General features: G+C 30.4%; 6 protein-coding genes across 6 annotated transcripts; 5 read left to right on the plus strand and 1 right to left on the minus strand.

Moving 5' to 3' along the window:
* Positions 1-4,505: 4,505 nt before the first annotated feature.
* On the plus strand, positions 4,506-4,991 carry LOC114184742 (transcription repressor OFP4-like). Its single transcript, XM_028072053.1, has one exon. The coding sequence runs from the start codon at positions 4,506-4,508 to the stop codon at positions 4,989-4,991; it is 486 nt and encodes a 161-aa protein (XP_027927854.1).
* A 2,506-nt stretch (positions 4,992-7,497) lies between these two features.
* Positions 7,498-7,983, plus strand: LOC114184743 (transcription repressor OFP4-like). The gene has a single exon (XM_028072054.1). It carries the CDS (start codon positions 7,498-7,500, stop codon positions 7,981-7,983), a length of 486 nt encoding a protein of 161 aa, XP_027927855.1.
* A 2,505-nt stretch (positions 7,984-10,488) lies between these two features.
* On the plus strand, positions 10,489-10,974 carry LOC114184744 (transcription repressor OFP4-like). Its single transcript, XM_028072055.1, has one exon. The coding sequence runs from the start codon at positions 10,489-10,491 to the stop codon at positions 10,972-10,974; it is 486 nt and encodes a 161-aa protein (XP_027927856.1).
* A 2,493-nt stretch (positions 10,975-13,467) lies between these two features.
* Positions 13,468-13,953, plus strand: LOC114184745 (transcription repressor OFP4-like). The gene has a single exon (XM_028072056.1). The coding sequence runs from the start codon at positions 13,468-13,470 to the stop codon at positions 13,951-13,953; it is 486 nt and encodes a 161-aa protein (XP_027927857.1).
* A 2,493-nt stretch (positions 13,954-16,446) lies between these two features.
* On the plus strand, positions 16,447-16,932 carry LOC114184746 (transcription repressor OFP4-like). Its single transcript, XM_028072057.1, has one exon. It carries the CDS (start codon positions 16,447-16,449, stop codon positions 16,930-16,932), a length of 486 nt encoding a protein of 161 aa, XP_027927858.1.
* A 3,981-nt stretch (positions 16,933-20,913) lies between these two features.
* On the minus strand, positions 20,914-22,531 carry LOC114183981 (probable CCR4-associated factor 1 homolog 11). The gene has a single exon (XM_028071201.1). It carries the CDS (start codon positions 22,128-22,130, stop codon positions 21,186-21,188), a length of 945 nt encoding a protein of 314 aa, XP_027927002.1. The 5' UTR covers positions 22,131-22,531; the 3' UTR covers positions 20,914-21,185.
* Positions 22,532-24,802: the final 2,271 nt, after the last annotated feature.

Here is a 24,802-nt window from a genome sequence, read left to right on the forward strand (position 1 = left end):
GATGAGTTGGAAGAAATTAAAGAAAAAAAAAAGTTAATCCACGAGTTTTGAACACAAAAAGATTGAAGTAACAACTATGTTATTTCGTTAATGATATAAAGTACTTTGACAAAAAAGAAAGAATTTTAAATATTTAATAAAACAAAAACTTGTAATTTAATTAAATGTATCCAAGTTATGAAATAATTAAAACTTGGTTAGAGTGAAAATTATTTTCTACCTATGTTTTTCATATCCCGTTTTATTCCATTATTTTGTTTTAGTTAACTATTCCTTTCGGAATATAGTGCTGCTTTGGTGTATGGGCCTGAACGTAATGAGTTTCTTCTGCATAAGCCCGTTTCAATGAACTTTCGTATGCTCTCTTAATTCACATCAATATTTCCGTGAACAACACTTTCAAAACACACTGTTCTTTCGTTTAATATGTTGAAAGAGATAATGCTTTTAAATGTTATTGGTGTCACACCAAAGAAATATTTTAATTTTCTTTTAATTTATTTCATTTAATATTATTCAAAGGGTTTTCTTATTATGTTTGAAATCTTGTGTATGTTAAACATTAATTGTAACCCATTTTAGTTATATGGTATTTTTGAAAAAAAAAAAAACCAAAAGTTATGCTTAATGATATTGAAAGTTACTTTGAGTAAACTTACGGAATGCACCTTATCTATACTAGGGTACACACACGCGCGAGGCGCGATCCTCGCGCCTGTGTGTACACATTTTTTGAATTATATTAATAATTGATAATATTGTAATGTTATTAAGTTAATGAACAAAATAAAAGTATATTTATAAAAATTAAAGTGAAATGTATGGAGAAAATATGAAAAAAATAACTGGTGATGAATAGTAGGAGAAAAAGAAGAAGGAGATAAGTAAATAGTTTTATAAAAACTTGTAAAAGTAACCATTATTTTTTTTAAAATTTAATAAATAATTAAATTGTAAAGGGTAAAGTTGAAATTATGAAATGTGGACACAAAAGAGGGAATCCCTTTTATATATAGTTGTCGCAACCGGAATCGCGACGGGAAGGCGAATCGAAAAAGAAAATGGGTTTGGAAAGAGATTTGGGAGTCGCCACCATAGTTATTCTGGAAAACTATGGAAAACCATAAAGATAAGACAAGTCTGCGAAAAACCATATTTTGGATTCGGGAGTCGGTTACGCGTAGGGAAGGTGTTAGCACCCTACCGCGCCGGCCCGAGGGCGGTACCTTTAATTAAAAATGCAAAGTTGATGTGGTTTTCAAAATGTTAATTTTCCCCAAAAATAATAAGACAACGATGCTAAAAAGAAACAAAAATATTTTTTTTATTTTTTTGGGCCCGACAAGGATTTGACCTTGGTCCTACGTATTCTCATTAAAAATGAGAAATCAGGGTTACGTAGTTCTTTGAAAAATATTTGAAAAAAAATGAGTAAAAAAGATTTGATTTTTTAGAGGTGAATCTGACAAGGACTGACCTTGCTCCTACGTATCTCACGGTGGAGAATCAAGGGTCACGTAGTTCTTAAAAAGACTTTGTTTGAAAATGTTGATGTTTTTATATTTTTTGGTATTTTTGAATTAATTGAAAATATGTGTCACACGACGCGAGCGGTCGGACAGACACTAAAAGAAAAAAAAGAAAACTATTTTTAAGAAATTAAAATTATGATATTTAAATTATTTATACTTTTTAATTTTTAAATATTTTTTTTAAAATTGTTATATTTTATATTTTAAATTTTTAGATAAAGTATTCATTCGCGAAATAAACACATGACGCGAGCGGTCGGACAAACACAATAAAAAAAAGAAAGAGAACCTTTTTTATTTTTCTATATTTTAATTTTTATGATTTTCAAATATGTTTGTTTTCCTCTTTTTTTAAAAAATAAAAATAAATAAATAAATTTATAAAAGGATGAAATTATTTAAGAAGGATAAAAGTCGGAAACAAGAAAGTAAGGGTGCGTGAGTAATTGGTGGGGTGCACAAAGCAAATACAACAACAAGCCCAAAAACAATAGACAAAGACATGGGGTGCAGGAGTGTCACATGTGGGAGGTGCATGAAGTAACAGGTGGGGTGCGTGCAGTAAATAAAGGGGTGCGCTAAGGAAACAAAAAAAGGAGGTGCAGGAATTAAAATTGGGGGTGTGCGAAAAGAAAGGAGGAGGGTGTGGTTGAGGTAAAAGAGGGGGTGTGCGTGGTAAAAGGGTTCTGCCCCTTTTTATCTTTTCAGAAAAACCCTAACAGAAGCCAAAGCTTCTTCCCCTCACATGGCAGCCTCTTCTTCTCGACACCACCACAACTCCAACCTCTGTCACTGTTCGCCTCTGTTTCTGCTTCACCGCACCACCACAACACCGAGCAGCTAGCTCGCCGGCGACAACGCCGATCATCACCCACCGGCGACACATCTCTTTCTTCCTCTTTCTCCAACGCGCACGAGATAGGTGAGATCTCCAGAGCCCCGTCGTCGCTCACCGCACCGCTCTAGCCACCAGAGCCTCACCGTCGACGCCGGAAGCCACTCCTTCTCTCCTTCTCTCTCGCGAGATCGACGCCCGCGCTAGGAGCCGCCGTCATGTGTATGCTCCTCAAGAACTGCCGCACCCGTGGCCACCGCACCGCGTCCCTGCCGTCGGAAACATCACCGGCGACATCCTGTTCTTAGGGGTGTCGTCGCCGGGAACGCTCGGCCTTTGCTTTCTCTTCGCATATCGTTTCGAACCGCCTCTGCGTGATATCCAAGGTCGCTGCCGTCGGCGCGTCTTTCGTTTAAAGCTCCGAATCGCCGGCGGCGAGGGTTTTTATTCTTTGATTTTTTTTTATTTGTATTGGGTTGTTATGGTGAATTTGAGTGTGTGACAGTGATGATGACGAATGAATGTGATTCTGGTTGTTTGTGGTGTTGTGTTTGGGTTCTGTCTTGGCAGTCTTGAAGGTGATGAGGGAAAGATGATGGTGGCGAGAAAGATTGAGATTGAGGGTGAGGTTATTTTCCAGCACTCACTCGGACAACAGTAACATTCAAACAAGAACATATCTTAACAGATAAAATAAAATAAAATAAAAATAAAAAACATTGTGCCCTGTTCTTTAGATGGGAATAAACAAAAGGAATAACAGATGTAACTATGCTCATCTCAAACCATCTATACAATATAAGTTTTAATTCATACACCCATGAACATCAACAGCAACATCAAGTTACGGTAACATAAACATAAGCTAAGGAGGAGTTAAGAACACTTACCGTGAAAATAAAACTTAATGCACTTCCGTTTTCCAATTTTACTCCTTCTCTCCCTCCTTCTGATTTCTGGTGCCCAAACCCCTCTCTGTCGTAATTCAAAAAAAAGACCCATCCTCTCATGAATCTTCCCCTTTTTATTATGTAACCCTCTGCACCTTCCAATTTTGAAATTTGGGACCAGACTGAGAGCAGATGTTGTTTCCTGCTCCTTCAGCCATCATGACCATGCCACAGACCTTTCCCAATACAAAACCATGATAGCATAGCATGCTTGGGTTTGACAAAAGAGAGGCTTTACGTTACCTTTTTCTTTCCCCTTTCCCTTCTCTCTTTTTTTTCTTTTTTTTTTTTTTCTTTTTTTTTATTAAACTAGAATGAGAGACGTAGAAAAAAAAAGGAGCTGTAATAATAGAAAGAAAAATAATGTAATAATCAAAATAATAAGCCCAAATAAACTAAAATAAAATATATAAAAAATAATAATAATAATAATAATAAAATAAATAGATAATTATTTTTCTCAAACCAAAACATATTTTTTCTTTTCTTTTCTTAATTATTTATTTATTTATTCTTCTCAATTGAACTTTAATTAATTAATTAATTAATTAATTATTTTATTTTATCATTGTTACCCGGACGAAATTGGGTGTTGACAATAGTTATAGATTATAGATGAGGAAGACAACAAAAATAATTATGATAATAAATAAATAAATATTATATGATTTGATGCGAGAAATATAAAAAAGTAAAATCCTTATTTGTTTCACAATTGAAATAAAATAAAGTTTAAATATTGAATAAATTTTTCATTCACAATTAACATAAAATAAACTAAATATTGCATAAACATTTATTGCCAACAAGGTGAAATTTACTTTAACAAAAATGCTCCGTGACTATATGATATGGGTCACATTATCAAGATCTTTAATTAGTTGTGAATTGATATTCTATCTTTTTGTGAAATCGTATTTCACACACAACAAATTAGTTAAAAAAAATCTTTTATCCATCTCAAATCACTCTAATTTCATCTTTTATCTATATATTTTAATTTAATTATCTTAACTTTCTATCTTTTGAAAAATATCTTTATATCTCTGCATCGTTAAATTTCATTATATAATAATAAGAAGAAAAATATTTACGAGATTAGCAACCTCTTATTTTAAGATTAAAATAGAAAACCAGAATCAGCGAGTAATTTCCCACTGCATCGTCAAATATCACAACGAAATCACAATGTGTTCCAAAAAGAGAAAAAGGTTTATGAGAGCTCTGTTCAAAACAAATGGAGGCTGTGGATGTAGGAACCCTAAATCCTACGAAGTACTCCAACTCTCAATTCACCAAAACACAACAAACCCTACCACTTCCGGCGACAACGACAACAACGTCTTCTCCGAAGTTCACACAAATCATGAAAACCCTAACAACGACAACATGAGAAAACCAAATTCAAAACTCATTGACACTGTTGCGGTTGAGAAGGATTCAAAGGACCCGCACAAGGATTTTCGAGAATCCATGCTTCAAATGATCTTTCAGAGACAAATCTTCACCAAAACCGATCTTCAAGACCTTCTCGAGTGCTTCCTCCGCTTGAACGCCGCCGATAACTACCAAGTTATCGTTCAAGCTTTCATGGAGATTTGTCACGAAACGTTCCCCAAGAAGAATATCAACGATGCAGACGCCAACGCTGCTTCTTTCAATAACAAAATTTGATGCATTTTTTTGTTTATAGTGTAAACCTATCATTCATCTGTCTCATGCCACAGTTCATTTAATTCGTTATTCATAAATGTTACAGTTTTTTCATATATCATGTAACTCCCGAAAATACCATAAACAGATCTCAAATTTTGATCCACAAACAAAATTTAAATTAGATTAAGATCTTTTTAGATATTTTAATTGAATTTTTCTGTTTAAATTAATTTACAAAAATAAAAATTTAAAATAATTCATTTTACTTTGAATTTATTTATTTTTTCTAATTTTCCTACGAGTTAGTATCTCATTCCATTTCTAGTTGCATTGATCAAAAGATTTAGCCTGTTAATTTACAGAACAACCAAATTTGAATTAAGTTAGTTTTATCATATATATTCAGTTTTTTTTTAATGGAAGTTATATAATTTAAGGTACACAGATAATTTTAAGAAACAAAATTGAAGAATCATATATAATGATATAGGTGTCGTAATAGAAGAGAAACATCAAATTTGACCAGTCATACCATATGCTCCTATATATTCCTGGACCACATTTTTCGTAGATCATTTCTGCGATACCAATATTAATCGTCAGCTTTAGATTGGTAGAATACTACATCATTTTTCTAATTTTAAGAAATTAAAATTATGATATTTAAATTATTTATACTTTTTAATTTTTAAATATTTTTTTTAAAATTGTTATATTTTATATTTTAAATTTTTAGATAAAGTATTCATTCGCGAAATAAACACATGACGCGAGCGGTCGGACAAACACAATAAAAAAAAGAAAGAGAACCTTTTTTATTTTTCTATATTTTAATTTTTATGATTTTCAAATATGTTTGTTTTCCTCTTTTTTTAAAAAATAAAAATAAATAAATAAATTTATAAAAGGATGAAATTATTTAAGAAGGATAAAAGTCGGAAACAAGAAAGTAAGGGTGCGTGAGTAATTGGTGGGGTGCACAAAGCAAATACAACAACAAGCCCAAAAACAATAGACAAAGACATGGGGTGCAGGAGTGTCACATGTGGGAGGTGCATGAAGTAACAGGTGGGGTGCGTGCAGTAAATAAAGGGGTGCGCTAAGGAAACAAAAAAAGGAGGTGCAGGAATTAAAATTGGGGGTGTGCGAAAAGAAAGGAGGAGGGTGTGGTTTAGGTAAAAGAGGGGGTGTGCGTGGTAAAAGGGTTCTGCCCCTTTTTATCTTTTCAGAAAAACCCTAACAGAAGCCAAAGCTTCTTCCCCTCACATGGCAGCCTCTTCTTCTCGACACCACCACAACTCCAACCTCTGTCACTGTTCGCCTCTGTTTCTGCTTCACCGCACCACCACAACACCGTCGTAATTCAAAAAAAAGACCCATCCTCTCATGAATCTTCCCCTTTTTATTATGTAACCCTCTGCACCTTCCAATTTTGAAATTTGGGACCAGACTGAGAGCAGATGTTGTTTCCTGCTCCTTCAGCCATCATGACCATGCCACAGACCTTTCCCAATACAAAACCATGATAGCATAGCATGCTTGGGTTTAACAAAAGAGAGGCTTTACGTTACCTTTTTCTTTCCCCTTTCCCTTCTCTCTTTTTTTTTTCTTTTTTTTTTTCTTTTTTTATTTTTTTTTATTAAACTAGAATGAGAGACGTAAAACAAAAAAGGAGCTGTAATAATAGAAAGAAAAATAATGTAATAATCAAAATAATAAGCCCAAATAAACTAAAATAAAATATATAAAAAATAATAATAATAATAATAATAAAATAAATAGATAATTATTTTTCTCAAACCAAAACATATTTTTTCTTTTCTTTTCTTAATTATTTATTTATTTATTCTTCTCAATTGAACTTTAATTAATTAATTAATTAATTAATTATTTTATTTTATCATTGTTACCCGGACGAAATTGGGTGTTGACAATAGTTATAGATTATAGATGAGGAAGACAACAAAAATAATTATGATAATAAATAAATAAATATTATATGATTTGATGCGAGAAATATAAAAAAGTAAAATCCTTATTTGTTTCACAATTGAAATAAAATAAAGTTTAAATATTGAATAAATTTTTCATTCACAATTAACATAAAATAAACTAAATATTGCATAAACATTTATTGCCAACAAGGTGAAATTTACTTTAACAAAAATGCTCCGTGACTATATGATATGGGTCACATTATCAAGATCTTTAATTAGTTGTGAATTGATATTCTATCTTTTTGTGAAATCGTATTTCACACACAACAAATTAGTTAAAAAAAAATCTTTTATCCATCTCAAATCACTCTAATTTCATCTTTTATCTATATATTTTAATTTAATTATCTTAACTTTCTATCTTTTGAAAAATATCTTTATATCTCTGCATCGTTAAATTTCATTATATAATAATAAGAAGAAAAATATTTACGAGATTAGCAACCTCTTATTTTAAGATTAAAATAGAAAACCAGAATCAGCGAGTAATTTCCCACTGCATCGTCAAATATCACAACGAAATCACAATGTGTTCCAAAAAGAGAAAAAGGTTTATGAGAGCTCTGTTCAAAACAAATGGAGGTTGTGGATGTAGGAACCCTAAATCCTACGAAGTACTCCAACCCTCAATTCACCAAAACACAACAAACCCTACCACTTCCGGCGACAACGACAACAACGTCTTCTCCGAAGTTCACACAAATCATGAAAACCCTAACAACGACAACATGAGAAAACCAAATTCAAAACTCATTGACACTGTTGCGGTTGAGAAGGATTCAAAGGACCCGCACAAGGATTTTCGAGAATCCATGCTTCAAATGATCTTTCAGAGACAAATCTTCACCAAAACCGATCTTCAAGACCTTCTCGAGTGCTTCCTCCGCTTGAACGCCGCCGATAACTACCAAGTTATCGTTCAAGCTTTCATGGAGATTTGTCACGAAACGTTCCCCAAGAAGAATATCAACGATGCAGACGCCAACGCTGCTTCTTTCAATAACAAAATTTGATGCATTTTTTTGTTTATAGTGTAAACCTATCATTCATCTGTCTCATGCCACAGTTCATTTAATTCGTTATTCATAAATGTTACAGTTTTTTCATATATCATGTAACTCCCGAAAATACCATAAACAGATCTCAAATTTTGATCCACAAACAAAATTTAAATTAGATTAAGATCTTTTTAGATATTTTAATTGAATTTTTCTGTTTAAATTAATTTACAAAAATAAAAATTTAAAATAATTCATTTTACTTTGAATTTATTTATTTTTTCTAATTTTCCTACGAGTTAGTATCTCATTCCATTTCTAGTTGCATTGATCAAAAGATTTAGCCTGTTAATTTACAGAACAACCAAATTTGAATTAAGTTAGTTTTATCATATATATTCAGTTTTTTTTTAATGGAAGTTATATAATTTAAGGTACACAGATAATTTTAAGAAACAAAATTGAAGAATCATATATAATGATATAGGTGTCGTAATAGAAGAGAAACATCAAATTTGACCAGTCATACCATATGCTCCTATATATTCCTGGACCACATTTTTCGTAGATCATTTCTGCGATACCAATATTAATCGTCAGCTTTAGATTGGTAGAATACTACATCATTTTTCTAATTTTAAGAAATTAAAATTATGATATTTAAATTATTTATACTTTTTAATTTTTAAATATTTTTTTTAAAATTGTTATATTTTATATTTTAAATTTTTAGATAAAGTATTCATTCGCGAAATAAACACATGACGCGAGCGGTCGGACAAACACAATAAAAAAAAGAAAGAGAACCTTTTTTATTTTTCTATATTTTAATTTTTATGATTTTCAAATATGTTTGTTTTCCTCTTTTTTTAAAAAATAAAAATAAATAAATAAATTTATAAAAGGATGAAATTATTTAAGAAGGATAAAAGTCGGAAACAAGAAAGTAAGGGTGCGTGAGTAATTGGTGGGGTGCACAAAGCAAATACAACAACAAGCCCAAAAACAATAGACAAAGACATGGGGTGCAGGAGTGTCACATGTGGGAGGTGCATGAAGTAACAGGTGGGGTGCGTGCAGTAAATAAAGGGGTGCGCTAAGGAAACAAAAAAAGGAGGTGCAGGAATTAAAATTGGGGGTGTGCGAAAAGAAAGGAGGAGGGTGTGGTTTAGGTAAAAGAGGGGGTGTGCGTGGTAAAAGGGTTCTGCCCCTTTTTATCTTTTCAGAAAAACCCTAACAGAAGCCAAAGCTTCTTCCCCTCACATGGCAGCCTCTTCTTCTCGACACCACCACAACTCCAACCTCTGTCACTGTTCGCCTCTGTTTCTGCTTCACCGCACCACCACAACACCGTCGTAATTCAAAAAAAAGACCCATCCTCTCATGAATCTTCTCCTTTTTATTATGTAACCCTCTGCACCTTCCAATTTTGAAATTTGGGACCAGACTGAGAGCAGATGTTGTTTCCTGCTCCTTCAGCCATCATGACCATGCCACAGACCTTTCCCAATACAAAACCATGATAGCATAGCATGCTTGGGTTTAACAAAAGAGAGGCTTTACGTTACCTTTTTCTTTCCCCTTTCCCTTCTCTCTTTTTTTTTTCTTTTTTTTTTCTTTTTTTATTTTTTTTTATTAAACTAGAATGAGAGACGTAAAACAAAAAAGGAGCTGTAATAATAGAAAGAAAAATAATGTAATAATCAAAATAATAAGCCCAAATAAACTAAAATAAAATATATAAAAAAAAATAATAATAATAATAATAAAATAAATAGATAATTATTTTTCTCAAACCAAAACATATTTTTTCTTTTCTTTTCTTAATTATTTATTTATTTATTCTTCTCAATTGAACTTTAATTAATTAATTAATTAATTAATTATTTTATTTTATCATTGTTACCCGGACGAAATTGGGTGTTGACAATAGTTATAGATTATAGATGAGGAAGACAACAAAAATAATTATGATAATAAATAAATAAATATTATATGATTTGATGCGAGAAATATAAAAAAGTAAAATCCTTATTTGTTTCACAATTGAAATAAAATAAAGTTTAAATATTGAATAAATTTTTCATTCACAATTAACATAAAATAAACTAAATATTGCATAAACATTTATTGCCAACAAGGTGAAATTTACTTTAACAAAAATGCTCCGTGACTATATGATATGGGTCACATTATCAAGATCTTTAATTAGTTGTGAATTGATATTCTATCTTTTTGTGAAATCGTATTTCACACACAACAAATTAGTTAAAAAAAAATCTTTTATCCATCTCAAATCACTCTAATTTCATCTTTTATCTATATATTTTAATTTAATTATCTTAACTTTCTATCTTTTGAAAAATATCTTTATATCTCTGCATCGTTAAATTTCATTATATAATAATAAGAAGAAAAATATTTACGAGATTAGCAACCTCTTATTTTAAGATTAAAATAGAAAACCAGAATCAGCGAGTAATTTCCCACTGCATCGTCAAATATCACAACGAAATCACAATGTGTTCCAAAAAGAGAAAAAGGTTTATGAGAGCTCTGTTCAAAACAAATGGAGGTTGTGGATGTAGGAACCCTAAATCCTACGAAGTACTCCAACCCTCAATTCACCAAAACACAACAAACCCTACCACTTCCGGCGACAACGACAACAACGTCTTCTCCGAAGTTCACACAAATCATGAAAACCCTAACAACGACAACATGAGAAAACCAAATTCAAAACTCATTGACACTGTTGCGGTTGAGAAGGATTCAAAGGACCCGCACAAGGATTTTCGAGAATCCATGCTTCAAATGATCTTTCAGAGACAAATCTTCACCAAAACCGATCTTCAAGACCTTCTCGAGTGCTTCCTCCGCTTGAACGCCGCCGATAACTACCAAGTTATCGTTCAAGCTTTCATGGAGATTTGTCACGAAACGTTCCCCAAGAAGAATATCAACGATGCAGACGCCAACGCTGCTTCTTTCAATAACAAAATTTGATGCATTTTTTTGTTTATAGTGTAAACCTATCATTCATCTGTCTCATGCCACAGTTCATTTAATTCGTTATTCATAAATGTTACAGTTTTTTCATATATCATGTAACTCCCGAAAATACCATAAACAGATCTCAAATTTTGATCCACAAACAAAATTTAAATTAGATTAAGATCTTTTTAGATATTTTAATTGAATTTTTCTGTTTAAATTAATTTACAAAAATAAAAATTTAAAATAATTCATTTTACTTTGAATTTATTTATTTTTTCTAATTTTCCTACGAGTTAGTATCTCATTCCATTTCTAGTTGCATTGATCAAAAGATTTAGCCTGTTAATTTACAGAACAACCAAATTTGAATTAAGTTAGTTTTATCATATATATTCAGTTTTTTTTTAATGGAAGTTATATAATTTAAGGTACACAGATAATTTTAAGAAACAAAATTGAAGAATCATATATAATGATATAGGTGTCGTAATAGAAGAGAAACATCAAATTTGACCAGTCATACCATATGCTCCTATATATTCCTGGACCACATTTTTCGTAGATCATTTCTGCGATACCAATATTAATCGTCAGCTTTAGATTGGTAGAATACTACATCATTTTTCTAATTTTAAGAAATTAAAATTATGATATTTAAATTATTTATACTTTTTAATTTTTAAATATTTTTTTTAAAATTGTTATATTTTATATTTTAAATTTTTAGATAAAGTATTCATTCGCGAAATAAACACATGACGCGAGCGGTCGGACAAACACAATAAAAAAAAAGAAAGAGAACCTTTTTTATTTTTCTATATTTTAATTTTTATGATTTTCAAATATGTTTGTTTTCCTCTTTTTTTAAAAAATAAAAATAAATAAATAAATTTATAAAAGGATGAAATTATTTAAGAAGGATAAAAGTCGGAAACAAGAAAGTAAGGGTGCGTGAGTAATTGGTGGGGTGCACAAAGCAAATACAACAACAAGCCCAAAAACAATAGACAAAGACATGGGGTGCAGGAGTGTCACATGTGGGAGGTGCATGAAGTAACAGGTGGGGTGCGTGCAGTAAATAAAGGGGTGCGCTAAGGAAACAAAAAAAGGAGGTGCAGGAATTAAAATTGGGGGTGTGCGAAAAGAAAGGAGGAGGGTGTGGTTTAGGTAAAAGAGGGGGTGTGCGTGGTAAAAGGGTTCTGCCCCTTTTTATCTTTTCAGAAAAACCCTAACAGAAGCCAAAGCTTCTTCCCCTCACATGGCAGCCTCTTCTTCTCGACACCACCACAACTCCAACCTCTGTCACTGTTCGCCTCTGTTTCTGCTTCACCGCACCACCACAACACCGTCGTAATTCAAAAAAAAGACCCATCCTCTCATGAATCTTCCCCTTTTTATTATGTAACCCTCTGCACCTTCCAATTTTGAAATTTGGGACCAGACTGAGAGCAGATGTTGTTTCCTGCTCCTTCAGCCATCATGACCATGCCACAGACCTTTCCCAATACAAAACCATGATAGCATAGCATGCTTGGGTTTAACAAAAGAGAGGCTTTACGTTACCTTTTTCTTTCCCCTTTCCCTTCTCTCTTTTTTTTTCTTTTTTTTTTTTTTTTATTAAACTAGAATGAGAGACGTAAAACAAAAAAGGAGCTGTAATAATAGAAAGAAAAATAATGTAATAATCAAAATAATAAGCCCAAATAAACTAAAATAAAATATATAAAAAAAAATAATAATAATAATAATAAAATAAATAGATAATTATTTTTCTCAAACCAAAACATATTTTTTCTTTTCTTTTCTTAATTATTTATTTATTTATTCTTCTCAATTGAACTTTAATTAATTAATTAATTAATTAATTATTTTATTTTATCATTGTTACCCGGACGAAATTGGGTGTTGACAATAGTTATAGATTATAGATGAGGAAGACAACAAAAATAATTATGATAATAAATAAATAAATATTATATGATTTGATGCGAGAAATATAAAAAAGTAAAATCCTTATTTGTTTCACAATTGAAATAAAATAAAGTTTAAATATTGAATAAATTTTTCATTCACAATTAACATAAAATAAACTAAATATTGCATAAACATTTATTGCCAACAAGGTGAAATTTACTTTAACAAAAATGCTCCGTGACTATATGATATGGGTCACATTATCAAGATCTTTAATTAGTTGTGAATTGATATTCTATCTTTTTGTGAAATCGTATTTCACACACAACAAATTAGTTAAAAAAAAATCTTTTATCCATCTCAAATCACTCTAATTTCATCTTTTATCTATATATTTTAATTTAATTATCTTAACTTTCTATCTTTTGAAAAATATCTTTATATCTCTGCATCGTTAAATTTCATTATATAATAATAAGAAGAAAAATATTTACGAGATTAGCAACCTCTTATTTTAAGATTAAAATAGAAAACCAGAATCAGCGAGTAATTTCCCACTGCATCGTCAAATATCACAACGAAATCACAATGTGTTCCAAAAAGAGAAAAAGGTTTATGAGAGCTCTGTTCAAAACAAATGGAGGTTGTGGATGTAGGAACCCTAAATCCTACGAAGTACTCCAACCCTCAATTCACCAAAACACAACAAACCCTACCACTTCCGGCGACAACGACAACAACGTCTTCTCCGAAGTTCACACAAATCATGAAAACCCTAACAACGACAACATGAGAAAACCAAATTCAAAACTCATTGACACTGTTGCGGTTGAGAAGGATTCAAAGGACCCGCACAAGGATTTTCGAGAATCCATGCTTCAAATGATCTTTCAGAGACAAATCTTCACCAAAACCGATCTTCAAGACCTTCTCGAGTGCTTCCTCCGCTTGAACGCCGCCGATAACTACCAAGTTATCGTTCAAGCTTTCATGGAGATTTGTCACGAAACGTTCCCCAAGAAGAATATCAACGATGCAGACGCCAACGCTGCTTCTTTCAATAACAAAATTTGATGCATTTTTTTGTTTATAGTGTAAACCTATCATTCATCTGTCTCATGCCACAGTTCATTTAATTCGTTATTCATAAATGTTACAGTTTTTTCATATATCATGTAACTCCCGAAAATACCATAAACAGATCTCAAATTTTGATCCACAAACAAAATTTAAATTAGATTAAGATCTTTTTAGATATTTTAATTGAATTTTTCTGTTTAAATTAATTTACAAAAATAAAAATTTAAAATAATTCATTTTACTTTGAATTTATTTATTTTTTCTAATTTTCCTACGAGTTAGTATCTCATTCCATTTCTAGTTGCATTGATCAAAAGATTTAGCCTGTTAATTTACAGAACAACCAAATTTGAATTAAGTTAGTTTTATCATATATATTCAGTTTTTTTTAATGGAAGTTATATAATTTAAGGTACACAGATAATTTTAAGAAACAAAATTGAAGAATCATATATAATGATATAGGTGTCGTAATAGAAGAGAAACATCAAATTTGACCAGTCATACCATATGCTCCTATATATTCCTGGACCACATTTTTCGTAGATCATTTCTGCGATACCAATATTAATCGTCAGCTTTAGATTGGTAGAATACTACATCATTTTTCTAATTTTAAGAAATTAAAATTATGATATTTAAATTATTTATACTTTTTAATTTTTAAATATTTTTTTTAAAATTGTTATATTTTATATTTTAAATTTTTAGATAAAGTATTCATTCGCGAAATAAACACATGACGCGAGCGGTCGGACAAACACAATAAAAAAAAAGAAAGAGAACCTTTTTTATTTTTCTATATTTTAATTTTTATGATTTTCAAATATGTTTGTTTTCCTCTTTTTTTAAAAAATAAAAATAAATAAATAAATTTATAAAAGGATGAAATTATTTAAGAAGGATAAAAGTCGGAAACAAGAAAGTAAGGGTGCGTGAGTAATTGGTGGGGTGCACAAAGCAAATACAACAACAAGCCCAAAAACAATAGACAAAGACATGGGGTGCAGGAGTGTCACATGTGGGAGGTGCATGAAGTAACAGGTGGGGTGCGTGCAGTAAATAAAGGGGTGCGCTAAGGAAACAAAAAAAGGAGGTGCAGGAATTAAAATTGGGGGTGTGCGAAAAGAAAGGAGGAGGGTGTGGTTTAGGTAAAAGAGGGGGTGTGCGTGGTAAAAGGGTTCTGCCCCTTTTTATCTTTTCAGAAAAACCCTAACAGAAGCCAAAGCTTCTTCCCCTCACATGGCAGCCTCTTCTTCTCGACACCACCACAACTCCAACCTCTGTCACTGTTCGCCTCTGTTTCTGCTTCACCGCACCACCACAACACCGTCGTAATTCAAAAAAAAGACCCATCCTCTCATGAATCTTCCCCTTTTTATTATGTAACCCTCTGCACCTTCCAATTTTGAAATTTGGGACCAGACTGAGAGCAGATGTTGTTTCCTGCTCCTTCAGCCATCATGACCATGCCACAGACCTTTCCCAATACAAAACCATGATAGCATAGCATGCTTGGGTTTAACAAAAGAGAGGCTTTACGTTACCTTTTTCTTTCCCCTTTCCCTTCTCTCTTTTTTTTTTCTTTTTTTTTTTTTTTTATTAAACTAGAATGAGAGACGTAAAACAAAAAAGGAGCTGTAATAATAGAAAGAAAAATAATGTAATAATCAAAATAATAAGCCCAAATAAACTAAAATAAAATATATAAAAAAAAATAATAATAATAATAATAAAATAAATAGATAATTATTTTTCTCAAACCAAAACATATTTTTTCTTTTCTTTTCTTAATTATTTATTTATTTATTCTTCTCAATTGAACTTTAATTAATTAATTAATTAATTAATTATTTTATTTTATCATTGTTACCCGGACGAAATTGGGTGTTGACAATAGTTATAGATTATAGATGAGGAAGACAACAAAAATAATTATGATAATAAATAAATAAATATTATATGATTTGATGCGAGAAATATAAAAAAGTAAAATCCTTATTTGTTTCACAATTGAAATAAAATAAAGTTTAAATATTGAATAAATTTTTCATTCACAATTAACATAAAATAAACTAAATATTGCATAAACATTTATTGCCAACAAGGTGAAATTTACTTTAACAAAAATGCTCCGTGACTATATGATATGGGTCACATTATCAAGATCTTTAATTAGTTGTGAATTGATATTCTATCTTTTTGTGAAATCGTATTTCACACACAACAAATTAGTTAAAAAAAAATCTTTTATCCATCTCAAATCACTCTAATTTCATCTTTTATCTATATATTTTAATTTAATTATCTTAACTTTCTATCTTTTGAAAAATATCTTTATATCTCTGCATCGTTAAATTTCATTATATAATAATAAGAAGAAAAATATTTACGAGATTAGCAACCTCTTATTTTAAGATTAAAATAGAAAACCAGAATCAGCGAGTAATTTCCCACTGCATCGTCAAATATCACAACGAAATCACAATGTGTTCCAAAAAGAGAAAAAGGTTTATGAGAGCTCTGTTCAAAACAAATGGAGGCTGTGGATGTAGGAACCCTAAATCCTACGAAGTACTCCAACCCTCAATTCACCAAAACACAACAAACCCTACCACTTCCGGCGACAACGACAACAACGTCTTCTCCGAAGTTCACACAAATCATGAAAACCCTAACAACGACAACATGAGAAAACCAAATTCAAAACTCATTGACACTGTTGCGGTTGAGAAGGATTCAAAGGACCCGCACAAGGATTTTCGAGAATCCATGCTTCAAATGATCTTTCAGAGACAAATCTTCACCAAAACCGATCTTCAAGACCTTCTCGAGTGCTTCCTCCGCTTGAACGCCGCCGATAACTACCAAGTTATCGTTCAAGCTTTCATGGAGATTTGTCACGAAACGTTCCCCAAGAAGAATATCAACGATGCAGACGCCAACGCTGCTTCTTTCAATAACAAAATTTGATGCATTTTTTTGTTTATAGTGTAAACCTATCATTCATCTGTCTCATGCCACAGTTCATTTAATTCGTTATTCATAAATGTTACAGTTTTTTCATATATCATGTAACTCCCGAAAATACCATAAACAGATCTCAAATTTTGATCCACAAACAAAATTTAAATTAGATTAAGATCTTTTTAGATATTTTAATTGAATTTTTCTGTTTAAATTAATTTACAAAAATAAAAATTTAAAATAATTCATTTTACTTTGAATTTATTTATTTTTTCTAATTTTCCTACGAGTTAGTATCTCATTCCATTTCTAGTTGCATTGATCAAAAGATTTAGCCTGTTAATTTACAGAACAACCAAATTTGAATTAAGTTAGTTTTATCATATATATTCAGTTTTTTTTTTTAATGGAAGTTATATAATTTAAGGTACACAGATAATTTTAAGAAACAAAATTGAAGAATCATATATAATGATATAGGTGTCGTAATAGAAGAGAAACATCAAATTTGACCAGTCATACCATATGCTCCTATATATTCCTGGACCACATTTTTCGTAGATCATTTCTGCGATACCAATATTAATCGTCAGCTTTAGATTGGTAGAATACTACATCATTTTTCTAATTTTAAGAAATTAAAATTATGATATTTAAATTATTTATACTTTTTAATTTTTAAATATTTTTTTTAAAATTGTTATATTTTATATTTTAAATTTTTAGATAAAGTATTGATTTTTTAAAATACTGTGTCTGAATATATAATTTAACAATTTTTAACATATTTAAATATATTAAAGTTGAATTTATTTCATTTTAAATTGTTTTATTTTTAAATGTTTTGTTTGGATAAAATAATTTAAATATAATCAATTTTAATAATTACTAAATATAAAAATTGTGCATATATAAATGAATTGTTAAAAAATTAAAAATACCAAAATTACTTATTTTTTATAGTCGATATTTATTAATGTTATTTTAATTTCTTTTTGCAAAATGCTCCACGTACAATAAATAAATATAGAGCATACAAAAGATTGTATTTTTATTGATAGTGAAGGTAGTTATTTTAATATTTGATACACTCATTGGTTCTTACTATTTTTTTTTACTTAATTATGAGTTAATTAAATTTTAAGTTTGTAGTAAATATAAGCGATTTTAAATTTATTTTTATTAAAAAATTATTTTATTGAGTATTCAAAATCATTATATCTTTCAATTATATATATATATATATATATATATATATATATATATATATATATATATATATATATATATATAATATTTGATTCTATTATCATTAAGTGAAGTTAACATGAATATTTGATTTTTAGTTTCAAACACAATATCACAATAACACGAACCCTTATTATTTTTATATAAAATGTCATTGTTTCATTTTTTAATTAAATACTGAAATAAAGATACAAAATAATGTCATTTGATAAAATTAATTAAGATTCCAAAGTTTTTTTTCTCTAATTTCATGGTAATATGCTTAAAATTGCAAAATCAAACTATCACATTACTACCTCTGTTAGTTTATTAAAAGGATTCGATTAAAAATATAAACATTTTAGATACTTAATATAACAATTTTTTTAATGAAAAATTCAATTAAATGTTATTTCAGTTGATCAATTAAAAAATATGAAACATTTACATAATTAATATAATAAATTTGAATTTGAAGGTGGAGCGAGAAAAAAAACAAAAGAAAAAAAAATAGAAGGATACAAAATAGAAGATGAATAAGATGTTGAGACATGACACTTTTAAAGGACATTATAATAAGGCTTAAATATAAATTTGGTTTCTATTTTTGTTATTTTTATTCAATTTTGTTCCTATTTTCGTTTTGTGTTCAATTAGGTCTTTATTTTTGTCAAATTGTGGTCAATTTTGTTGTTTTCACTAACGGTGTTTAAATAGTTAAAATTTCTAACAGTACATGCCACGTGTCAGTTCCTGCTTTTTTTAATTTCTTTTTATATTTTTTTAAATTTTTTAATTTCAAAAAATTGTCCACATGTCAAGTCACAATTGTGCGACGTGTCAGTTTGTGGTTGTATTATTTCTTTTTGTTCAATTTAGTCTCGATATTCGTTATTTTTGTTCAATTCAGTTCCTATATTCGTTATTTTTGTTCAATTTAGTCCCAAATTTTGTTAAAATATAACCATTTAATTTTTAAAATTGACATTATTAATATTATTTATTTTTTAAATTCAATTTTAAATTATAATATTTAATTATAAATTGAATATAATTCTTAGATTCAATTGTTAAATAGAATATAATTATTTAAATATTATTAAAATATAATTATTAAAATTTTAAAAATATATATTAACATTTGTAAAATTCACATTTAAATTTAAAATATTTAATATTATTATTGCATTTTAGATATAAAAATCTAAAATATTTTATATTTAAATGTTAATTTTATAAATATTAGTTTACTTTTCTAAAATATTTTGAATATTTAAAATATTTTTATATATCAATTTTAAAAATATTTTAGAATATAAATATTAGAAAAAAATTTAATAACTATATTCTTATAATATTTTAAATAATTATATTCTATTTAGCAATTAAATATAAGATTTCTATTCAATTTATAATTAAATTTAATAATTTATAATTGAATTTAAAAAATAATAATTCAAATGTCAATTTTAAAAAAATATTAATATAATTTGTATAAAATATATTAAATTTAGTGTCAATTTGAAAAAGACAAAATTGATTTATTTTAATAAAAATTGAGACTAAATTGAACAAAAATAACGAATATAAGAACTAAATTAAACAAAAAAATATACTATCACAAACTCACACGTGAAACTAGCATTGACACGTGGCACAATTGTAACTTGACACTGGACAAATTTTTTGAAAAAAAAAAATAAAACAAAAAAAAACAGGAGCTGACACGTGGCATGTACTGTTAAAAAACGTTAACTATTTATACGTGAATAGAATCAAATTGACTACAATTTAACAAAAATGAGAACTTAATTGAACATAAAACGAAAATAGAGACCAAATTGAATAAAAACAACAAAAATAGGTACCAAATGTATATTTAAGCCTTATAATAATTGAAAATGAGTAGAATAAAATGGTTGTATTTAATAAATATTGAAACTTTGACTAAAATGAATATAAAATAAAAATGAGCTTAAATATATAAGTGAAAATCAAAGTGTTAATATATATAATTAATTCTCAAAAAAGAAAAAAAAAAAAAAACAATGGAGGTTCACAACTGCCTTGAGATGAAAGAGAAAAACGAAAGAGGGACATATAATTGTTTAGGGTTTTTATTGTTTAATTTTACAAGGCTTAATAGAGTCATTTGAGTGTGTCTAGGGGTGTTTAAAAATAATGGGTTACAAGAAGAAAACATGTATCGGACTCATTTCGCCATAAATAAAAATTGTAAGACAAAAGAAAAATTAAAAATATACAAATTAATTTGTTAAGTTTATTTTATTACATATTTTCATTTAAATTGTTTATATGATTTGAAATATTTTCGTTATAATATTAATTCAAATATATTATGATAAAATATATTTAAAATTTTAAATAAATTTAATAAAATTTGATTAAAAAATTAAATTTATATATTTTTAAAATTGAAAACTAAATTAAATCAAAATTATAAAAAAAAAAATAATTTTCCTCCAGAATTAAGACATATTTAATCCTAAAAGTATGCATCATCATAATAAAACAACCCCTGTAAATGTAATGTAGGAGCTTACCTTCTTGTGCTCAGTTACGGGGCTTCACTTTTCTAGGACTCAAATACAAACAGAAAAGAATCGGAGACTAATTTTTCAAAGAATCAAATACAAACAAAAAATTATTCAGAGACTTATAACGTTCATCACTTAATTTTTTATCATATATACACTAAATAATGAATAAAAAGTTAAAGTATTAATTAAATCACAGGTTCAGAAACTGAAGTGAATTATCCTAATTTATTAAAAAAGGAAAACAAAAGTGAACCAATTCCACCCCATACTTGTTTCAAGTTCCAAGAGCCAACGCATGGCATGGAGTGCGTTTCAAGTTTCAAATTTCAATCTCTTCATCAACCCCCACGACGTAAGAGAAGATTGTTGAGTTTGGCAGTTTCCGAATCTATAATTAATTTATCCAGTAAATAAAATAAAGAATAAAATATTTATTTATATATATGGTTTTTCTTTTTCATTTTGAGTTCCTCAACTAGAGGAATACGCAAGCTCCAATCCAAACAAAACACCGGCATGTTTCTGGGGCCCACCCTCCGCGAAATAAATATCCCACATTCTCTTAAACGCATGCCACGTCAGCAAGCTATCGGACCCGGCCTGGTGACACTTTCCAACGGCCCGGTCCACGTTCAGGGTTAGTGCCAGCCGGTCCAAACCGCCATACAGGCCGTCACAGAACCGCATCATGTGCTTGATGTCATAAACATTTCCTCCGAAAAACGCTTTCAAGATTTTCAAGAAATCCTTCAACCCATGGGGCAGGCTCCGTCGGGTCAGAATCTTAACCAAATACCCGAAATCATACGCGCTATGAAACGTCACCCAACTCACCGCCTCGTTACACACCAACCCCGACGACATCATCAGTTCTGCGAAAAGACACGAGTCGATGCCTTCCGCCGCGTTGCGCCCGAAGTCGATCCCTTGACGGCGGAGGAGATCGATTGAGTCCGGCGCGTGGGAGTCACGCTCCACGTTGAAATCGCGGAAGTTAAATTCCCAGATGAAACGGTTGCTGGTCCCGAGGTGGGGCAGGTTACCGTCTGCATCGGAAAGCGTGAGACCCACCTGGATAAGGTTGAGGACATCAACGTTGGATTTGAGGAAGGCGTAGTGCTCGGAGGGTTTAAGGTGGCGGCGGGTGGTTTCTGTCGGAACCACCACTTGGGGGAGGTAAATAACTCCGGGGAATTCAGTATCCATGGAAACAAAAGGGTAATCGTCGATTACGCCGCGAAGGATCTGAAACTCCGCTTCAAGGTTGGAGGCCCAGACCGCACGGATCAGGATCCGATTGGGTTGGGAATGGGAAGAGTCTTGGTCGACCACACCCATCTGGAATCGCTTCTGCAACAAGACGAGGAAAAGAAGGAAGAACCAACACAAGGGTTTTTTTGTTTGCGGTGAAATCATGAAGAGGAAGTTTTATATCCAAGAAAAAGTGGATGGTGATGGTGGCTGGCCGATGTTGCTTCAGAAGTGGGGAACGTGACAGTGAGTGTGTGTGTGTGAAACGGTGAACGATGAACTGTGGGGAAGTGGTGAATGTGGTGGTGTGTGTATATATATATATACATACAATATATAGATATAGATTGGTGTTATGTGAAGAACTGTTACATTGAAGTTCAAAGCGTTCAGAAAATTTGAGTCATCCACCTAATACTATGTGCCATTGCTGGCACCATTGAACCACCTGGTCCATATACTCCATATTCTAATCCTATTCCTGTTCCACTTTTTTTTCTTTTTTTTTTCCTAAAACATTATATGTGTCACTTACAGTGATTCTCCTTCAACTTTTTTGGTAAATCTCATCAACTGCTTTCAGATCATGGTGAAAGTTCTGACATGGATGGAATGATTTTTTAGAAATTGCATGATATTGTTATGTATTTTTAGAAATTCAAATGGTGTTACCTTAAATGCCTTTTAAGTGATTAAAAGTAAAAGAACTTTTATAGAAAAATAATATTGATACGTCTGAATCTTAATTGCTAAGGTTTTATGATTATGTTACAAATATAATTTGTAATAAATAAAACTTTTAAGTATACAAGTTATTTTTTATATTTATAATATAAAATTATTTTACATCATTTATATTTTTCATAAATTACTAAAATGTAATTTAGAGATGGGAATTGTACCCTCCAATGACTAAGTGATTGTGTATTTTTGTGATTCCAATGGCAAACCATAAATTGTTTCCTAGAAAAGAAGAACCAGTTGCTTTAATGGATTTTTTTCTTTATCACTTTGAGATACACGACAATATATATAACACACTGATACTTTAATACTTTAATTTAAGTGATGTTTTTGTGTCTTATACTTTAAAATATTTTATCGATATTTATCAATGAAATATCTAATTTATGAAATTGTAATAAATTATAAAAAAATATTTGAATAATCACAAATTTTAGTGACAAAAAAAAAATAGTCATTATAATAATTAATTTAGGTACCAATTTATAAAGCAAACACTATTGGCAACCGAAATAGTTCAAAAAATTATAATTGATCTCTAAATTAATAACTAAAATAGTTTATATTCTAAATTGGTCACTAACATCAACTACTAATATTTTGGCTGCTAAAATAATTGGTCTCTAATTAAGAAACTGGTCCCTAACATTTTTTTTTTACTTTTACTAAAATTAGTCAATATTTAAGAGTTTTCTTGTAGTGATACTTTTGTGATGACAATAATTTATATTTTTTATGTTGAAGACTTTAGTACATATGATCTTAATTTAGATTCACACAAATAATCATATATTTATTAATTTATTATGTTTTTAAGAATTGTTGTATACTTTAAATATTCATATATCACGTATCGTATCTTATTATTTACAAAATAAATGTATTTACAACACCAATGAGACTGAGCCTAACCATATAAGGCACTAACACTACTCTCAACCCAAAACCTTAAGGCAATGGATTTATGGGTCATTATTCTTATATAGTGCTCTACTTTCTCATTTCTGGTCAATGTGGGACTTTAGACTCACTTGGATTCCTAACAATCTCCCTCTCAAGGGTGAGTCCCTTCAACCACATTGGTACACTCCTCCTCCAGCGGAAGCATTCCCAACCACGAGTACTCCTTTTCTGCCCTTTTTTGTACCGTCGTTCTTTCTTAACAGGACACGCTTTACTTAAGACTCTTGCCAGGAAGATTTTCGATACTAGGACCATACTGCACTCGTTTGAGCCGATTTTAATCATCGACTCTGATACCACTTGTTAGGTTTACAAAGGGGTTTCACTGGGGAGATACAACACCAATGAGACCTGAGCCCAACCATATAGGGCACTGACACCACTCTCAACCCAAAACCTTAAGGCAATGGGTTTATGGGTCTTTATTCTTATATAGTGCTATACTTTCTCATTTTTAGCCAATGTGGGACTTTAGACTCACACTTAGATTCCTAACAATCTCTCCCTTAAGGGTGAGTCCCTTCAACCACATTGGTACACTCCTCCTCCAACGGAAGCATTCCCAACCACGAGTACTACTTTTCTGCCCTTTTATGTACCACCGTTCTTTCTTAACGGGACACGTTTTACTTGAGACCCTTGCTAGGAAGGCTTTCGATACTAGGACCATATTGCACTCGTCTAATTCGATTTTAACAATCGGCTCTGATACCACTTGTTAGGTTTATAAGGAGGGGTTTCACTAGGGAGATACAACACCAATGAGACCTGAGCCCAACCATATAGGGCACTGACACCACTCTCAACCATGAGTACTCATTTTCTTGTCAATGTGGGACTTAGACTCACACTTGAAATCTTTGTGCCACAACCAAAAGGTTTTAAAGTACAAGGCAAAGAGAATCTTGTATGCAAGCTTCAAAAAAGTTTGTATGGATTGAAACAAGCACCGAGACAATGGTACGGGAAGTTTAATGAGTTTATGAGAAACTCAGGATTTCACAAATGTGAAGAAAATCATTGTTGTTACGTGAAGAAATATATTAACAGCTATATCATTCTTGCCTTGTATGTTGACGACATGTTGATTGTTGGTGCTAATATAGCAGAAATCGACAGGTTGATGAAAC

The sequence above is a fragment of the Vigna unguiculata genome, chromosome 5 (genome assembly GCF_004118075.2).
Source record: "Vigna unguiculata cultivar IT97K-499-35 chromosome 5, ASM411807v1, whole genome shotgun sequence".
NCBI classification, from domain to species: Eukaryota; Viridiplantae; Streptophyta; class Magnoliopsida; order Fabales; family Fabaceae; genus Vigna; species Vigna unguiculata.

What these genes read in the sequence shown, in the direction of transcription:
- LOC114184746 (XM_028072057.1), top strand. Translation starts at nt 16,447, where the DNA reads ATGTGTTCCAAAAAGAGAAAAAGGTTTATGAGAGCTCTGTTCAAAACA.
- LOC114184745 (XM_028072056.1), top strand. Translation starts at nt 13,468, where the DNA reads ATGTGTTCCAAAAAGAGAAAAAGGTTTATGAGAGCTCTGTTCAAAACA.
- LOC114184743 (XM_028072054.1), top strand. Translation starts at nt 7,498, where the DNA reads ATGTGTTCCAAAAAGAGAAAAAGGTTTATGAGAGCTCTGTTCAAAACA.
- LOC114183981 (XM_028071201.1), bottom strand. Translation starts at nt 22,130, where the DNA reads ATGATTTCACCGCAAACAAAAAAACCCTTGTGTTGGTTCTTCCTTCTT.
- LOC114184742 (XM_028072053.1), top strand. Translation starts at nt 4,506, where the DNA reads ATGTGTTCCAAAAAGAGAAAAAGGTTTATGAGAGCTCTGTTCAAAACA.
- LOC114184744 (XM_028072055.1), top strand. Translation starts at nt 10,489, where the DNA reads ATGTGTTCCAAAAAGAGAAAAAGGTTTATGAGAGCTCTGTTCAAAACA.